This window comes from Pinus tabuliformis, chromosome Q (genome assembly GCF_031772625.1).
Source record: "Pinus tabuliformis cultivar Carrire ecotype Pingquan chromosome Q, CPIR1, whole genome shotgun sequence".
Lineage (NCBI taxonomy): Eukaryota > Viridiplantae > Streptophyta > Pinopsida > Pinales > Pinaceae > Pinus > Pinus tabuliformis.
The window spans coordinates 1,154,590,661-1,154,609,915 of record NC_142296.1 but is presented as its reverse complement, the minus strand read 5'-3'; the positions used below and the strand labels follow the sequence as shown (position 1 = coordinate 1,154,609,915).

General features: G+C 32.2%; 1 protein-coding gene across 1 annotated transcript in view; it reads right to left on the bottom strand.

Annotated features, from left to right (window-relative positions):
- Positions 1 to 1,287: 1,287 nt before the first annotated feature.
- The window catches only part of LOC149223741 (sister chromatid cohesion protein PDS5 homolog A-like), a 98,665-nt gene continuing 80,697 nt past the window's right edge, over positions 1,288 to 19,255 (bottom strand). Inside the window, exons 11-23 of the mRNA XM_089387983.1 lie at positions 7,850 to 8,001; positions 7,621 to 7,747; positions 7,294 to 7,455; positions 6,736 to 6,881; positions 6,509 to 6,626; positions 6,126 to 6,260; positions 5,838 to 6,031; positions 5,549 to 5,696; positions 5,266 to 5,370; positions 4,535 to 5,077; positions 1,680 to 1,766; positions 1,582 to 1,590; positions 1,288 to 1,317 (exon numbers count right to left, since the gene is read on the bottom strand). Coding sequence (XP_089244109.1) covers positions 1,288 to 1,317; positions 1,582 to 1,590; positions 1,680 to 1,766; positions 4,535 to 5,077; positions 5,266 to 5,370; positions 5,549 to 5,696; positions 5,838 to 6,031; positions 6,126 to 6,260; positions 6,509 to 6,626; positions 6,736 to 6,881; positions 7,294 to 7,455; positions 7,621 to 7,747; positions 7,850 to 8,001 — 1,956 coding nt within the window. The remainder of the gene's footprint in view (positions 1,318 to 1,581; positions 1,591 to 1,679; positions 1,767 to 4,534; positions 5,078 to 5,265; positions 5,371 to 5,548; positions 5,697 to 5,837; positions 6,032 to 6,125; positions 6,261 to 6,508; positions 6,627 to 6,735; positions 6,882 to 7,293; positions 7,456 to 7,620; positions 7,748 to 7,849; positions 8,002 to 19,255) is intronic.

Below are 19,255 nucleotides of genomic sequence, written 5' to 3'. Positions count from 1 at the left end.
TATGTATATGTATATGTATATGTATACATATACATATACATATACATATACATATACATATACATATATATAGATATCATGCTATGACTATTAAAAAGTTTTAGATAACCTCAAAAGAAATAAAATCTAATAAAACTTATTTGTAGTTTACATTTTGACATCTTTTAAAATCATTGTAATTTAAAATACATTGATTGTGAACTAAAATGAACTTTATACATGCCAATATGACAACTAAAACTGTTATTTTGTAAAATTGTTATTTTCTAAGATATTATTTTTATGAATATTCATAATTGAAGGTCTTAAGATAAACAATTGATTGAAATACTTGGATAGCCAAGTAAATTTAGGAAAGTTCATAAAATTGTAGAAACATATTGTTAATTATTTAAAATAACATACATTGATTGCACTAACATACATGATATATTTTAGTTCACTTTAAGTATCGAAGTGACTTGCATCATAGTAAGATCGTACTTATTTCCTCAGTCTATGAAACTAGAAATTAAAATTGTTATTTTGTAAAATTTGCTTCTTGAACGTGATTAATTGAAGGCCTCAAGATAAGGAATTGATTGAAATATTTGGATAGTCAAGTAAGTTTAGGAAAGTTCATAAAATTATATAAAATTATCTAGAATCACAACATTGATTTTTTTTGGTATATTAAATTCAAATACATATGACTTATATCATGTTATGACTAATCTCCAGTAGACAGTCTCAAAAGAAATAAAATTGAATAAAACTTACTTATCGTTTACTAGTTGAAGACATATTTTAAAATTGAATTTAAAACTTATTTCAATCCTATTTGTGTTTTTTAATTGAACCATGATATATTTCAACTCATTTTAAGTACCAAAGTAACTTGCATCTTAGTCTAAGATTTTACTTATTTTCTTAGTCTATAAAGCAAGAAATCAAAATTGTTATCTTTTCTAATAAAAGGTATACTATAGAAAAAAATAAACTAGAGAAATAATTAACAAATTCATAAACTGAAATTAATGAACACCCATAAGTAAGATTGATAAACATCGATAAACTAAAATAATAAATCTATCAATAAACTCCCCATATGAACATATATAAAAATTACATTACATGAACATCCATAAACTAAAATAATGTTCATCCATCCATAAATTGTCCATGTATGAAAGTATAAAAGGTTTGTATCACATATGAATGTGCCCTATGAAATGGGCCTAAAAATATACAAATTATCTATGATCGAGTCTAGAGAGTATCACTTCTAGAACTCTTATGTGAGTTCCACTACGCAAAGTAAGCCCCCATAATCTGGTACTGTAATATAACACATTCAAATTCAAATTAATTAGAATAATATTTGTATAAACTAAACAATTGGGAAATAAATGATTTTGAATTGTGCATTTAATTAGTCCCCTACCTGTGGCTCAATTTAGTGCGAATGGAAGTCAAGTGGGAATGGAAACCCGTCATAAATTATTTACTTGATGGTTGGGAGTGCCCATCAAATTTATACCCTCATTTTAATAAAAACATATTTGACACATACTCAATTGATTTAGCACTTCTGACTATTACCCTCATCACCTACAAAAAAAAGGAAAAAAAAAAATCATTAGAAACCCACCAACTAGTAATATTTTTTGTATAAAAATAATTAATAATTATGGACAAACTTCCATAGGCATGGGGTTACCATCAATAAATTCATAACGTTGCTTCGCCATTCTTAGGTTTTCCTCCTCCCCGTCACTATAAGCCACCTACAAAATGAAAATTTAAATCAACAATTTGTCATACATAAAACAAAATGCAATGTTATTTCATACTTGAAAATTTTAAAGAAGGAGAAGCACTTGGCCTTTACTTTGTGCTTTTTGGATTTAGAATCATATGACTCCACAACTCCCTCATAAAACCTGCACAAATTAACATGTTAGTTGTCGTGTTTAATTACCTAAACTATTATAAAAGCATGGGATAGGTTTAAGGAGTTGTAATATACTAGGAGAAATAAACAACAACAAAAATCCAAAGGAAAACAACAATGATGCCTCACCAAAAAATGGGACTAGAACATATTTACCTTTTAGCAATAACCCAAACCAGATTTGACCCAAAAGGATAGTGATTCTTCTTTAATGGTGATTTAGGAAATGCACTCACTAAGGTAAATGCTCTTGTACCTTTTCTTGAATTGACCAAATTTGAAATTCAAGTAGGTCAAATAATTTTCTTTTTCAATATTGACAAATAACTTGAGGATCCTCCAATGATCTTACAAAATATGCACTATGATAAAATAAATGGTGGACACGCACCTTTCCTCCCTTCTTTAGTGAGAACAATTTAATTCTACATAATTGTTTACTTGATTTTGGTTCCTTTGCTAATGTGATGCCCTTGAAGTTGATGAACCAATAAAATTTCATACTGCAAGACCTTATGGAAATGTTTGTGGTTTTGGTTCAAATTCTATCAAATCTATCAAAGATTTCAAGGTTTGATTGGAAGCTAGCCTTAACATTACTATTCTTGTGATTTTTGTTGTCATATATGTCCTTGATGCCTAGGGCATGCTCTTATCAAGAAAATGGTCAACCATGATAACTGGGAATTTGCAAATGGATCTATCATATGGCATCATACAAATTTTTGATGGAAAACCATTTATACTTTATATAGAACCTATCATAAGATACTATGTGGAAGACATCAAGGAGACTAATAATCACATATTTGATATTTGAAGGGAATTTATGGATGGATATCCTTCCAAAAATTCAAGGACATCAATAGAAGATCAATATGAGGACTTGCATTTTCTTCCCTTTTCTTTTGAAGAGATGATTGTTCCCAAGGAAAGGAAGGAAAAGCATGATGAACCTTTAATCCTTGAGATAGCACTAGAATAATTTTCAAACTTAAGCCCTCAGGAAATTAGAGATTCTTAAGGAGAAACATAATGGGGAAATTGTAAAATGTATGCATCAAGTAGACACTTTACTCTCTTCCAAAGCCAAACCTTATGATCAAAAATAAAAAAGAAAAGAAGGTATAGGGTAAAAAAGAGGATTGACCATATGCTAGATGATTTCTAGATAGGAGACTATGTGCTTGTAGGAGATGACCCTTACCATTATATGACTAGTTGAATGGTGGACATTGATTATTTTTTGGAAAAATGTGACCCTGATTACCCACATTACTGTGTTCATCATGTCGATGTTTCTAACCCCAAAGGGGATCCATCATCATGACAGAAAATGAATGATAGATTGAGAGAAGAATTTACCAACCAAAACAGGTAAATAAATAACTAATAGATGATAAATTAAACTTACCTAAATTTATGGATTATTTTCATTTAATTCTTACACTAAATTATGGATTATTTTCATGAAGCTTTTTATTATCAAATATAAGGGAATAAAATACATTTATACTCCAATTTGTCATCAAAACCATTCAAAAGCAATTTCTTAAAATATTAAGAATAAGATTGGAATAAAATCAGAGGAAAAAAAAATCTACTTACTTTTTATCCTATGGCCACCAAATCTTTATTCTACGCCCAACCAACTCTTCTCCAATTTCCGTCTCCAGTTTCAGAGAAACATTTTGCAAAACAAAAGCAAAAGAAGCACTATATAGCTCATACCAAGAGGCATGGTTTCCAAAGCATTCCCGAAACTTATATTACATTGTCAACATGGCATGAAAGAATCAAATTGAACCAGTGCAATAATCCACTTTTGCAATAACTTTGACATAAATCACTTGTATATATTACTTACTTTGACATATATCACTTGTATATATCACTAGGTTTTTAGCAATGAATGGCTATCAATAAATCATGACTTCAGAAACAAAATCAATAATAGATCAACAACGCAAAACTACTGAACAACATCATACAGAGAGTTGAACTACAATCCATACAGCAAGTCTTTAAATGCGGCTTATTCTTCATGTTGACACTAAATGTAGAACTACTATACCGTTGACTCTGTAAATGCCGAATTGTAAAGCTGACTTAGGTGCAAAAAGAGAAATGCCTACCTAATGCTGACATGTTGGTTATTCTGTCATATGTCAAGGCCTACCTGAGATCTTAAACTATTGACATACTTATTCAAGCGAATCTTCTGTTTATGTTAGAGTTATAGCATGTAGTTCCTAAGTGACAAAGAACAAAATTCATATCAACTTACCAGTTGTCGTATAGCTTATAAATGGTTCCTTGCACATTACACGAAGTCTACTAAAGCGTAGTTACATTTTATCAAGAAATCCCAAAGGAGACTATGAATGATGAAGCTCTTAAAAAGCCCTAGGATTAAGTATCAGTGTCTTCAAACAATTTACGCAATATACATAACAATCTCAGAATTGTGACAACATTATCATCACAAAGAACATATGATATGGGGTTCATAAAAGTAAACAACTCTTATCAGTTGTATCAAGAGAAACAAATAACAGTGAGAAGCAAATACTTTCATTAAAAATAGAATAAAATGATTACCTCCTGCTCTCCAGGGATGCTTTTTCTCTTTAAGCTCTTTCTTGGAGCCCCTTTCTGGTTCTTTCCGTCATCATCCAATCCCCTGACTGACATCTCCAGCATCCCTTGATGCTGACCTTGAGAAGAAATGTCAGGTGGTTCTTTCCTGGGACGTCCTCTCTTCCTCTTAGACGATTCTATCTTTTCTACATCGGGAGAGGCCAAATTAATGTCAGCAACCATAGTTTTCCCCTTTCCTTTTCGCTCCACCTTGCAGGATGATTCTTTCTGTGGTTCTTCAGACATACCTCTCGCTGCACTCTGTGAGTGCTGGCCAGGCATGCCTCGTTTTCTTTTCCCTTGATTTCTTTTGGGAATGATTGTTGCTACTGGAGGAGTGCTCATGATATGATCTGCAGCAGGAATAACTTCATTCAGGACGACTACTGCACCTTGTGATTTGTCCCCATGCTGTTCTGAGGGTTCCACTACCTCCAAGTTTTCCTCATCTCCGGGGCCATTCTTGTCTGGACTCCTGTTAACTAAACTTGCAGTGGAATTCCCCTGAAACCAGGCAGAAAAAGAAATAATGAGTTCATAATTATAATTAAAGGGGATTTTAATATTTTAGTATGTCTAGTAGAAAAATATTCAATGATTAATGCCATTATTATAAGGATAAAGTTAGAAGCGTCTGAACCTGAGATTCTTGGATTTCACATATTACAAACATGTTTCACAAAAAAACATACCTCTAGATGGCCATCTGCACTCCTTTCTAAAGTCTTGCTGTACCATCTTGGGAGTGATTTTGGTTTTCCTTTACTTTCTGTGTTGGGTTGACTGCGTTCAAAGTCCTTTGTGATCGAAAGACCAAGATCGCAAATGTTGAAACTTTCCAAACACTTACTAACATAGAGAATCGAGATAACACAAATAAGGACATAACATGAAGAAAATTCAAATACACCAAACAAGGTAACCAGAATAGAGTCTAGCCAATGATCAACTGCAAACATAAAAATATCCAATCACCTTGGACTTTGCTTTATCAGCTGCTTCTCTCAAATTTTGTCTAATGATCTGAAACACTGACATTATCAAAAGAATAGTATCCATTTTATTTCTTCTTGTTGTACCTCGAACTTCACTGAGTATTACTGAAACAAAAAATTGCAACTGCCTGCAAAACAAGTTGATCTTATATTTATATGGAAAAACTCACGTAGATTCAGAAAATTGGTCAAAGACTGCTACTTAGGAAGATAACCCTGAGATATTTAATCCAGAAGAAAAGTGGATGAGAAATATAATAAAAACATACCGGCAAGCTAGATCAAATGCTTTTGCATGTAAGCTTTCATTGGAAGCATAAAACTCAGGATTGTGTGCCATAGCACATATCAAATAACTGAGAACACATTGTGGAGAACCTCTACATGAGTTGCAATGTGATTGCAAGGAGGATACCCGGGTATCTCGACGTGTCTCAAAAAATTCAGCCAGGTAACGTGTGGCCTGCAAAAATGAGACCAGAATCAGAATATATAGCCTACCAGCAAATGAAAACTGTGTTAATAACTTAATACAAGTAACAAGTTTCAACCCCTACCTCTAAATTATCATGCTGAGTTCGTCCATCTGTGCTGAGTACAAAAGCACATGCATATTTATGGTGGAGATTTTTATCCTTTAGGTATTTATGAACCTTAGCAAGAAATTGATTCTTCACATAAGGGTCAATGCCCTGAAGCCAAGACATAAAACATAGAAATTATGTGTGTACTTCAGTGAAACTATTGATGACTCCAATCCATCCAGTATAAGATATTAATTAATCAAACAATGTAGTTGCTGCAACCAACTTCTTGTGGTTAAATTGAGAAAAAGAAATCAATTTGAGACAAACTATATTCTACATTAACATGTGAATAAATGACCCGTTACTCTAATAGACACAAATGGAAAAATAATCTTTAAAGCGTTAGCGCTAACCTGTACAGTTCGCAGCGTCAAATTAAAAAGCTGAGGACTTATATCACTGTCCCAGCGCCTGGAAAGCCGCAAAACTGCCTTTGCAGCAGCAAGCCTCATGTGAGATTTGTCGACGTGGCTGGCAACAAGTAGAATCGTTTTAAAGAATGAGAAAAGTAGCCATATTATAGATCATTATGCTGGCCAGATATTAAACCAAATTAAGGACAGCCTTGTATCACATGTACCTTGATTGGGCTTCCTCTGATATTTCTCCTTTAGTAATTAGCTTTCTAAGCACCTCAAACAGATTGAGCTTTGAGCTTGGTCTTCTTAAATGAGCATCATCTTTGTATGGTAAATAAATTTTCACAATTGCTTTAAGACCGCATATCTGAAATAAACATAGACAATACATTCTTAGCTCCCATATAAAAAAAATTAAAGAAATAAAGAAAAAATAGTCCCAATAAAAATAAACATGGAGAATGCATTTTTAGCACATATAAACATGAAAATTAGCATGTCAATGAACCTTTAAAAAACAATCTTTACTTCTGCCATTGCACCCTGTCTCGGACATGTCAGTGGCAATCTGGAGAGGCATTCCATGATAACCAATTTCACGAGAACGTGAGAATATTATCTAAATGTAGATTCTGGGAAAATTTGATAGATCGCACGTTAATTAATTATTTAACTCACTAAAAATGGTTCAATGTTTAACCAAATTATTATCTATGATATTTCAAAATATTTTCACAATCTACAATCCATATAAAAACAACAAACAACAATGCACAAACTTGTGTTTTCATTGTCTGCGGAAGAAGTTTACTACAAATAAAGTTAATGACGGAGTCCTCCCGAGTCTCATGAATCGCAATTGCAGTTTGAGCAATGCAACCTAGGGATTGCAGTACCGTTGCCAGATGTTCTTCGCTTAAATCCAACCTATGGACAAGTGCCTGTGCGTTGAATGAATTAACAAACCAGGTAAGAAAAGCATATTCCAGTTAATGTGCAAGTAACAAAGCTTTAAAAAAATTCAAATCAAAGCATAAAGCTAGGCAACACCTATAAATGTCTACACACAATATATAGATATGCAAAAATTTTGCGATGCAACCCACCAAGCACAACCCTTCAAATGTCTTATGTCCAGAATCCTCTTTTATTGCAGAAATAGCTTGCCCTGCATACATGGCCTGCTTTCGAGTACCCTTTAAGCATAATTTTTCAAGCAGTATATCTACATCGCTGGATGCCAAACCAGTTATATGTACATGAAAACAATCAGAGTGTGAGCCTCTAATTAAAAAATATATTATTCACAAAGTTTATGCCAATTGTTCAACTTACCTACTCTCAGCGATCTTTTCATTGATTTTACCACCAATTATGGCCAAGATATGCACTACTCCCTCTTTAACATCATCATTATCCTCTTCAAGTAGATCAAGCATATCGATTACTGCTCCATCAAATATTGAAGGGAAGAACCTAGCAAAAATCTGAACGGGCGAAGTTACAATTAGATATAAAATAGATAATTGAAATAAAGATGAGATAGAAAAAAAAAAATGAAATTAATTTTCATATATGACCAAAATAAGTTAATGAGATTAAAAAGTGCAACCAGCTGCAATATAGTAAAGTGGATGTATTTGTAGGATCTCTTTAAAAATATAAAATTTGGATTAATAAAGGTGAAAGAAAGGTAAACCTTAGATAATGAAGTAGGCATTTATTATGTATGAGAAAAAAAATTTGATTTCTTATTTTTGCTGGAATTTTTTTTATGATTTCCACTCATGGTTTGTTGAACATAATTTTTAAGGATAGTAAATGGGGTATTTATGGTCAAAGTCTTGACTCACCAAATGTCAATTCAAATATTTTATTCAAATAAAGCAATGAGGTAAAATTGGCCATCTATTGATAAGGAAATTTGGTACATACCTATTTATTTTTAAGACTTCTATAATTATAACTCTAAACTTGAATATTATTGGTTCCCAAATAAATTGGAAAATAGCTTGTTTTTGCCTAATAAGTCATTGAACTAATATCAATTTGAGCATCTACTAATGAATAGCCCTTATATCCTTTTACTTTAATATCAATAGATATGATTCCTTGTTATTTTACCCCTTTTATACCTAAAAAATTTGTTGGATTATCTTTAAGTTTTGGCATATTATTTTGAATGCATTTTCATCTGCAAAAGATTCATTAAATGCTTTGCTTAATTCTTCATCAAAAGAATGTTCATATTCTTCTATGATCAATAATGATAGTTCGTTTTATTTAGAAATTTTTGCACCTAATTGCTTCAGCTATGGTTTCTTTAGCTAGATAATTTAGTGAAGTAATTTTATTTCTTTCTTTCTTAATTGTCTTTGCTTTTGACTCTATATTCTAATTTTAGTATCAAATTGCTCTCCTAAATGATTTACTAAGGTAATTTTATTTCTTTCTTTCTTAATGTCTTTGCTTGTGACCCTATATTGAAATTTAATATCAAATTGCTCTGCTAAATGATTTACTAAAGTAAGAGACCCACATGGCTTAGATCCACATTGGAAGAGGTAAAAGGACAAGAAACTCCTCATGACACATCTAGCACTACAACAAAACCAGCGATTAGCGTCCCTTTTTACTTCTTTTTTTGCATCTAGAGCCCATTTTTGGTGCTATTTGCATCCATTTATCAAATATGGTGCAAAAATTGACACAAAATTTGCATCAAGTTTTGCACCAAATCTTACACCAAGTTTAGCACCAGGTATTGCACCACATTTTGCACCAAATTTTATGCCAAGTTTTGTGTCATCCTTTGCACCAGGTTTTGTTCTAGGTTTTGCATCAATTTTGGCATCTATTTTTGTTTGACATACTTTTACATCCTCATTTGCATCCACTTTTTGCACCTACACTTGCATCAACTTTTGCATCGACTTTTGCATCCTTTTTTGCATCCTTTTTAAAATCATTTTTTGCATCCACTTTTTCATCCATTTGTGCATCACTTTTGCGCCATGTTTTACATCGAGTTTTGTGTCTAGTTTTGCATATAATTTTGCATCTACTTTTGTTGCATCCACTTTTCCATCTTGTTTGGCATCCATATTTACATCCTCTTTTGCATCTATTATTGTACCCACTATTGCATCTAATATTTTTGTGCCACAATTGGCGCCTAGTTTGGCACCTCCTTTTGCACCCACTTTTGATTATAATTTTGCATCCACGTTTGCATCCTCATTTGCATCTAGGTTTTCATCAACTACTACATCTATTTTTGCATCCCTTTTTGTATCCAATTTTGGACCAAGATTTGCATCGGGTTTTGTGTCTCGTTTTGCATCTACTTTTGCATCGACTTCTATTGCATCCACTTTTGCATACAATTTTGCATCCACTGTTACACCCATTTTAAATTTCACTTTTTGCATCCCTTTTTACATCTCCATTTGCATCATACTTTGATTCTTTTTTTTCATCTATCATTACATCCACTTTTGTTATGCCATAATTTGCACCATGTTTTTCACTCACTATTGTATCCACGTTTGCTTCCAATTTTGCATCCATGTTCACATCCTCTTTTGCATCAAATATTGCATATATTTTTGCATCCACTTTTGTGTCAGGTTTATGCATTGGGTTTTGCATCTCGTTTTGTATCTACTTTTGCATCTACTTCCATTGTATCCATTTTTTTCATCCAATTTTGTTTTGCCTGTTGCATCAATGTTTGCTTCCACTTTTACATCCATTTTTGCATCTTATTTTGCATATTTTTTTTCTATTGTTACATCCACTTTTGTTGCACCATATCTTGCACCTACCATTGCAACCACATTTGCTTCCACATTTGCATCCTCTTTTGTGTTCAAGTTTGCATCGGATATTGTGTATGTTTTTGCATCCCCTATTGTATCCACTTTTGTTTCATCCATTTTTGCATCTACTTTTGTGTCCGTTGTTGCATCCACATTTGTTTCACCACAGTTTGTGCCAAGTTTTACACCTACCATTGGACCCATGTTTGCTTCCACTTTTTCCTTCATGTTTGCATCCAAGTTTGCATTGACAACTGCATCTACTTTTGCATCCACTTTTGTGTTAGGTTTTTCGTGTTGTTGTGCATCTACTTATGTTGTATCCACTTTTCATCCAATTTTACTTCTATTGTTGCCCCCATTTCTATGTTCGCTTTTGCATCCCTTTTCCAACACTCATCATATTTTCTGCATTGATGATATTCCTTATGGCATTGACAATTATGAACAATTGATGACAATGTCAATAATATTGACAATGATGAAAATGAAGATGATGGCGATGACATGAATTGTGATTATGATGATAAAGACGATAGTGGTTACGATGACATTAATGATGATGATGGCAATGATTATGATGATGACGACGCTAATGACCTTGGCAAATCTTCCCAATTTTAGATGTTGTCATTGTCATAATCATAAGCATTATCTTTGGTGTCATCATCATCATTTTCATCTAGGTCATCATCAAAAACAATAATGGCATGAATGATGATGATGATTACAACAATGTTGATAGAAATTACATTAATGATGATGATGGGGATGATAAAAATGACAATGGAGATGATAATGGTGGTGATGATGATGATCATCGATCATCTCTCAAAAATAGAGTTGTTATTTCTCTTACGTATATCAATGTGTCCTAAACAACCCTTTTCTAGCACTGATCACATTTTTTGGGTTGATGATATTTCTTACAACGTCTATAATTATAAACAATTGCAAACAATGTCCATAATGATGATGATGATGGAGCTGATGATTATGGCATGAATGGTGATTATGATGATAATGTAATGATGGCAATAACGATGACAATGATGATGGTGATGATGATGACAATGATTATGATAATGAGAATGAACAATTACTAGTTTCACTACCATCTTCTGGATACATATTACTATCATACTTTTTAAATTTTCTGTCTCTCTTGAGGTATCTTACTATAATGGTGTTGTCAACACTAGAAAGATATCTTGTTGTAATGGTGGTTCTAATGTTATCACTAGCAAAGTTTTAGTTAAATTTTGGTTAAAAAAATCGATTTATGCAATTATTTTGACAATCTATGTAAAAAAGTAAATAACGTCCAATTATTTTGACTGTAGTCCCATTGATTATCATGAATTCACCAGTCTGAAGACCATCTTCTACATACATATTATTATTAAACTTTTTGCATTATATCCCTCTTATATCTTGTTGTAATGGCAGTATTAGCACTAAAAAATTATCTTGTTGTAATGGTGATGTTAGTATTAGCACTAAAAAAATCACTAAATTTTGGTAAATTTTTTTTTATCATTTATTTATTTTTAATTTGGGAAATTTTTGTTTTTACTTCTATTTTTATGCAGTAATATTTTTTTTGGTTGAATTTTGGTAGTAACTAGTTTTTGGTCGAATCATATGTATTAACCATGTTCTTTATGCTACAAGTCGAATTGTTGGGACAAAATTGCTCTTTCAAATAAGTTGCAAAAGCTATTTTACATCCATTGTTGCACCCATGTTTACACCCACTTTTACATCCCTTTTTGCATCCTATTTTTCATCTTCATTTGCTTCTTTTTTTGCATCTATCATTACATCTACTTTTGTTGTGACAAAATTTGTTCCATGTTTTGCACATACTGTTGTACCCACGTTTGCTTCCAATTTTGCATCCATCTTCACATCCTCTTTTGCATAAAATATTTCATCTATTTTTGCATCCACTTTTGTGTTGGGTTTTGCATCTCATTTTGTATCTTCTTTTGCATGTACTTCCATTTCATCCATATTTTGCATCCAATTTTGTTTCTCATGTTGCACCCATGTTTGCATCCACTTTTACATCCCTTATAGCATCTTGTCTTGCATCTAAGTTTGCATATTGTTTTGTGTCTATTATTACATCCACCTTTTTTGTGCTATTATTTGTGCCATATCTTATGCCTATCATTGCAACACACATTTTCTTCCACTATTGCATCCATATTTGCATCCTCTTTTGTGTCCAAGTTTGCATCAAATATTGTTTATGTTTTTTGCATCCCATTTCGAATTTACTTTTACATCCACTTTTGATTTGTCTAGTTTTGCAACTAATTTTGTGTTCACTATTGCACCCATGTTTGGCCCATGTTTACATCCCTTTTTTCATCCAAGTTTTCCTCCTTATTGCATTCAAGTTTGTGTCCCTTTTTTTTTACATTCATTGGAGTATCCACATTTGTTTCACCACAATTCATGCTAAGTTTTATGCCTACTATTGTGCCCATGTTTTCTTCCACTTTTTCATCCATGTTTGAGTCCTATTTTGTGTTCAAGTTTGTATGAACTATTGCATCTACTTTTTCATCCACTTTTGTTCAATTTTTCTGTCTTGTTCTGCATCTACTTATGTTGTGTCCACTCTTCATCCAAATTTACGTCTATTTTTACCCCCATTTTTTTGTTTACTTTTGCATCCATTTTCCAACACACATCATATATTTTGCATTGATTATATTTCTTATGACATTGAAAATTATGAACAAATGATGACAATGTCAATAATTATAACGATGATGATAATGAAGATGATGATGATGACATGAATTGCGATTGTTATGATAATGACAATGATGATAAAGACGATGGGAGTTACAATGACAATGATGATGATGCTAATGACCTTGGCCATTCCTCCCAATTTTTAAATGTTATCATGGTAAAAATCATAATAATTATCTTTGGCGTCATCTTCCAAGTCATCATCATCTGATCATCATTATCATTATTTTCATCTTGGTCATAATCAAGAACAATAATGGCATGAATGATGATTATGATGTTCATGATGAAGATGACAAAAATTATGATAAAACTTATATTAGTTATGATGATGGGGATGATGACAATTATAATGACGATGATAATGGTAGTGATGTTGATGATCATCAATCATTTCTAGAAAATAAAGTGGTTATTTTTCTTTCATATATCATGTGTCCTAAGGTTGGTGATATTTCATATGATACCTATAATTATGAACAATTGACGACAATATACAAAATCATGATGATGATGATGATCATGAAGAAGACATGAATGGTGATTATGATGATAATGAAATGATGACAATAATGATCACATTTATGGTGGTGATGATGGCAATAATGAAGATGATGACCCTCCCTCTAAACTAGCGAGGAACTCATAATGAGACAAAAAAGTACTCTCAAGTTGAAATATTCATATAAGAAGGGATCTAGATTGATAAGCATCAATGATGATTTACATCATCATAGCCAAAATTTTCAAAATAGTAAGGCCTTGACTAACAAGTTTATCTCTCCATTAGATCAGAGCACAATGTTGGGAGGCATAAATTTGGACACCACCGCCTTTCAAGGCACTTACCCCACCAAGATGTTTACTAGGTATGTCCTCACATGATCATTTCCTAATCCACTATCATAATATTTGACACCAGAAAATGTCAATCCTCATGACTATTCTTATCTTGGATTAATGTACTTGACTTATGGCGATTAGTCCTAGTCAATGTCCAAATTCTCAAAGAATATTGGTCCCAGATGTTTATCCAATCCACCATTATCCCTACTAGTGCCTTTACTAGGCTTACGATTGTTAATCCTAGCCATAGTACATGACACATGGATAACATGGTGTCTACCCTCACTCCCTCTCAACCAGGGAGGAAACATCCACAAGCATAAGATTTTCTCAAGAATACCCATCATTTTCGTAGAGAATAACATCATTAATTTGTTTTCATCACATGACGACTTTATGATTAAGCATTCATAGATTTGTGGAAAAATATTTCCCCTTTTGTATTTGTGATGAAATACAATAAAAAAGTGAAAGCCAAAATCATTAAACATACACTATATTGATTTATCTAATTCTAAACTCTAAGGTTGAAGTGAAAATTCATGTAAATCTTATATCTATGAGTTGTGCCAAACTTATGAAAACCTTATTCCCTAAGTCCTATATATAAGAAAATGAAAAGGAAAGAAAAATAAGGGCCAATAAATGGTAACTCATGTATTCACTCCCTCTTTGGAAAATATATGAATATATACACTCCTAGTCACACTTGATCACATGTATGTGATGGTTAAATCATGAATTCTTCTTTTCTCCTTGCATTTTCACTTCATCATTTAAGCACCTAATTGAGGATCTAAGGAATGTTTGTTTCCTAAGGCTTTCATGTCTACTCTTGGTTTACTTATGTCACACTACTGTCAATTTATGTGACAGAGTGAAATACATAAGTTTGTGGAGTTATTATAGAGGTGTATTGAGTTCGTAACCACACACACATGTATTACATCTCATTGATCCACATGTGTGGGTTGGAGAATCATTTCTTGACAACTTTAATGGAGACTACTTTGTGGCTTTAATGGTATAGCTTACAAAATATCTTGTTAAACATTTCGATTCATTCTTTCTTTTCCTCGAGACACTTATAATATTGAAGTCAGTCCCAACAATCCATGGAGATGGGGAGTATAAATTACTTGTGCTAGAAATAGAATTGAGAAATAGAGGTTTTCCATTTGCGATATTGGAGTCATAGACATTGGATACATGGTAGTAGTCCTCAATGTCAATTAACTAAAATTGTATTGTCATAATGCGAAAAGAGGTAAACATATTGGTAACCTTGATGTCTTAATCATTTCAAATAATAACCATTCCACCCAAGTATCTCTAAGCATCAATCACTACTACTTGGAAATTCCTCCCCCATTTTCTAATTATATGAGGTTGAACCTCACTTAATATTTTTGCTTCTTATATCAACATTATTTATGGGTGCTTTGCATACCATTTTTCTTTTAGGAGTTTGTTTTCGCTTACTATTGACGCCCCTCATGTTCCAAGACTATTTTCATCAAAAATTTACATAGAAAGAAAGTATAAAGTGACTAAAAAGAAACATGTCTCAAGATTTAAGTGCTTGGACAATTCCACTTCATGACTCCTATATTTCCTTAACCTGGGACCAAATGGTGAACTTGATGGCCTTAAGGGAAATTGATCAATGAAAATCTAAAAAAGAGGTGATTTTTGACTTTATCACATACAATTTAATATACTAAAAAAAATATCCATAACAATTTCATCAATCAATGAATCATTAAAAAAAATATCCAAAACAATTTCATCAAGCAAAGAATCATTGCATTATAAAATACAATCTATAAACATTTTGGGAATGTTTTGCTAAAACATGCTTAAAAATCAGCATATTTAATATTAATATTTAACAATAATATGGACAATAACACATTTTGATAAATTAAATAACATATTATCAAGCCTAAAAAATGTCACTAACTGAAAACTACAAAGCATGCAACTAATGGAAGTGACCACTCAAGGCCACCACAAGACAATTAATCTATTAAGACCAAGATTAATGGGGACAAAGATCTATAAAGGACAAAGGAAAACCTATTTTAACTTTATTGTTTTATTAGCCTGGTTCAAGATGAACATATCAAGATATCATGAAGAACATAATTAGTTTTATTGCATTAAGAAAACCCAAGCACATTCTATAACTTAGCAAGAAAGAGATGTATAACACCCATCTCAGCAACACGACACATGACATTAAGTTACTTTACTATATATAATTTAAACTCCTATCATAAAATCACAAATTTAGCATGAATGGAATGTTTAAAATCCATTTTTATAAAAACAAAATATAATTTTTCTTATAGAAAAATATACCAAAAACTAAATATATTTTTCTAGAAAAAAAAATACTAAAACTAAATATATATTTAAAAAAAAACTAAAACATAAGCAAACTAGAATTTGAATTTGACATTCTTGGTCACTTTCGGAAACATATGGTGGAATGTAATCTCTTTATCCTCATCTTTAGCTTTTTCCTAAAAAATAAAAGCATACAAAAGTGGGAAAGAGCCATAAAGCATGGGGAAGCTTTTTCCTAAGCACAAAAGCATCTAAAAAGTGGAAAATTCCTTTTTTTATATGAGGAAACATTATTCACCCAAAAGATTTTTCCCAAATTGAACTAATGATGAATTTTGGAAATCTTCATAGCCTCCACTTTCCTATATATGAGAGGCTTGGCCATTGAAAAAATGATGGGAATTTTGTATTGCCACGCTCTTGAGATCTGTCTTGAGAGGGAGAGTTTTGGAGCTATGAGTTGGGGGAGGTGATGTTGCAACTATATCTGATTGTTGTAACTTTCCTCCAACTCCTTTATTCATATAGATCAGTTGTTCTTCCTTCCATATGTTTCTATTCATTCTTTACTTCTTCTATTTAACTAATGTATGCATGGGTTTTTGGTTTATATTTATTTATTCAATAATATTTATATGTTTTTTATAGTTTTGATTATTAAGATAATATTTTGTGAAGGTTGCTTTATTCTCTTTCTTATGTGTAGGAGCACTTCTTGGCTATATGAAAAACTCCAAGAAGACCTGCATGCGAGGACTCACAAGAATTCATTCTCTTTTTCTTAATCTATACTCTACATCTTGATCTACTAAGAATCCTAAGCCTTAGAACAACCTTTCTCTTAATTGGTTTGTCCTAGGTTTCTGAGATAAACTGAGAGGGTTTTGTTTTCATCTAACCATGCATTAAATCCTACAGCAAAATGATATTTAGAAAATTTAATATATTTCACTATGTAAATGAACTTAGTAAAATGAACCCATAGAGGTGGTCATAAATGAAAATAAAAGTAAAACTCTAAACAAGAAGCCAAAAGTGGATTTAACCATGGATGAAAAATTGGGAGTAGAATTGGATGTTAAACTAGCCATCAAAACAATATGCAAACAATGACACAAAAAGGTTTTTAAAGTAAAATTAAAAAAGGGTGCAACACTTGACACAAAGAAGGGAACAAAGTAGGGCATATGAAAGGATACCGAATTGGGTGCAAACAAGGATGCAAAAATGGACACCAAAATGAGAATGCAAAGAATGGTGTAAAATTAGGATGCAAAAAGGATGTAAGAAAAGACACAAAACAAGATGCAAAATGGGACTAAAAAATGGTGAAACCAAGGATGTCAAAGATGATGCATAACTAGATGAAAATTCCAACTAAAATCTAAGTGCAAAATGAGATGCAAATGTGGACACAAAATGTGGCAGAAAAAAGGATGCAAATTTGGAAGCCAAAAAGGATGAAAAACTAGATACCAAAAAGGATGCAAATTTGGACATAAAAAATGGTGCAAAATTGGACACAAAAGAAGAAAAAATGGTGCAAAAATGGGCATAAAAATGGCTCAATTTTGGATGCAAATTGAAATGCAACATTGTATGTAAAATGATGCAACAAATCATTCAAAATTTGGTGCAAAAACAAATGCAAAAGTAGACGAAAAAATGGCTCAAAAGTGAACGTAACAATAGACACAAAATAGGATGCAAAGGTGGATGCAATATATGGTTCAACATAGGATGCAAATTTAGATGTTCAAAAGGATGAAAAATTGGATGCAAGAAATGGTGTTAAAAATGATGCTAAATTGGATGCAACAAATGATGCAAAATTAAATGCAAAATATGGTGCAAAATAGGATGCAAAAAAGGGAGATAAATAAAATGCAAAAGTGGATGCAAAAAATGGTGCAAAAATGCATGCAAAATTTGGCACTAAATCAGATTCAACATATGGTGCAAAATTGGATGGAAAAGATGGTGTAAAAAAAGGCAGAAAAATTGGCACAAAAATAGATGTAAAAATAAGTACAAAATTAGAAGCAAAAGATGGCATAAGACCAGAGGCAAAAATTGGCACAAATTGGATGTAAAAAAAGGCGCTAAATAAGATGTCAAAGATGGTGTAAAAATCGATGCAAATTATGACACAAAAATAGAAGCAAAGAATTCCACAAAATAGGAAGCAAAAAATGATGCAAAAATAGATGCAAAAAAAGGCACAAAACTAGAAGCAAAACATGTTGTAAAACCAAATGAAAATCTTGGTGCAAAATATGATGCAGAAAATGATGGAAAATTTGGCATAAAAAAGATGCAAAATTTGGTGCAAAAAAGGACGCTTTAAAAATTGTACAATAGAGCCAGATTTAGCGCCAGGTTGCTCATCCCAATTGAGAAAAAAATGCACTAGAATCTGGTGCTAAATCTGGCGCAAATTGCCTGTTTTGTTGTAGTGTAGATAGGTGAAAAACCTAAAAGTTTCTCCAACTATGCATATATCATGACAAAAATCATTGATGGAGAACCTTCGACATATGAAGAAGTAACTACTCAACAAAGGAAATGAATAAAGAGTACCAATAAATCATGAAGAATGGTGTTTAGGAAATCGTTCCAAGGTGACTTCCAAGTGGATATACAAGATAGATCCATCATCTCACTCGCTACTTTTACAGGATGGGATCTACACCATGTGGATGTAAAAACTACTTTCCTCAATGGCATGATTGAGGGAGAGGTGAACATAGAGAAATATCAAGGATTTAAGTTATATGGAAAGGAGTATCATGTTTGCAGGTTGAAAACGAACTTGTATGGACTCAAGCATTCTCTAAGAGCATGGTATGCTCATATTGACAACTATGTGACAAGATGGTGATTTACCAAAAGTACACTTGTTTATGAAAATAGTCGAGCCTTTTATCATTTAGTGCAAGTTGGTCAAGGA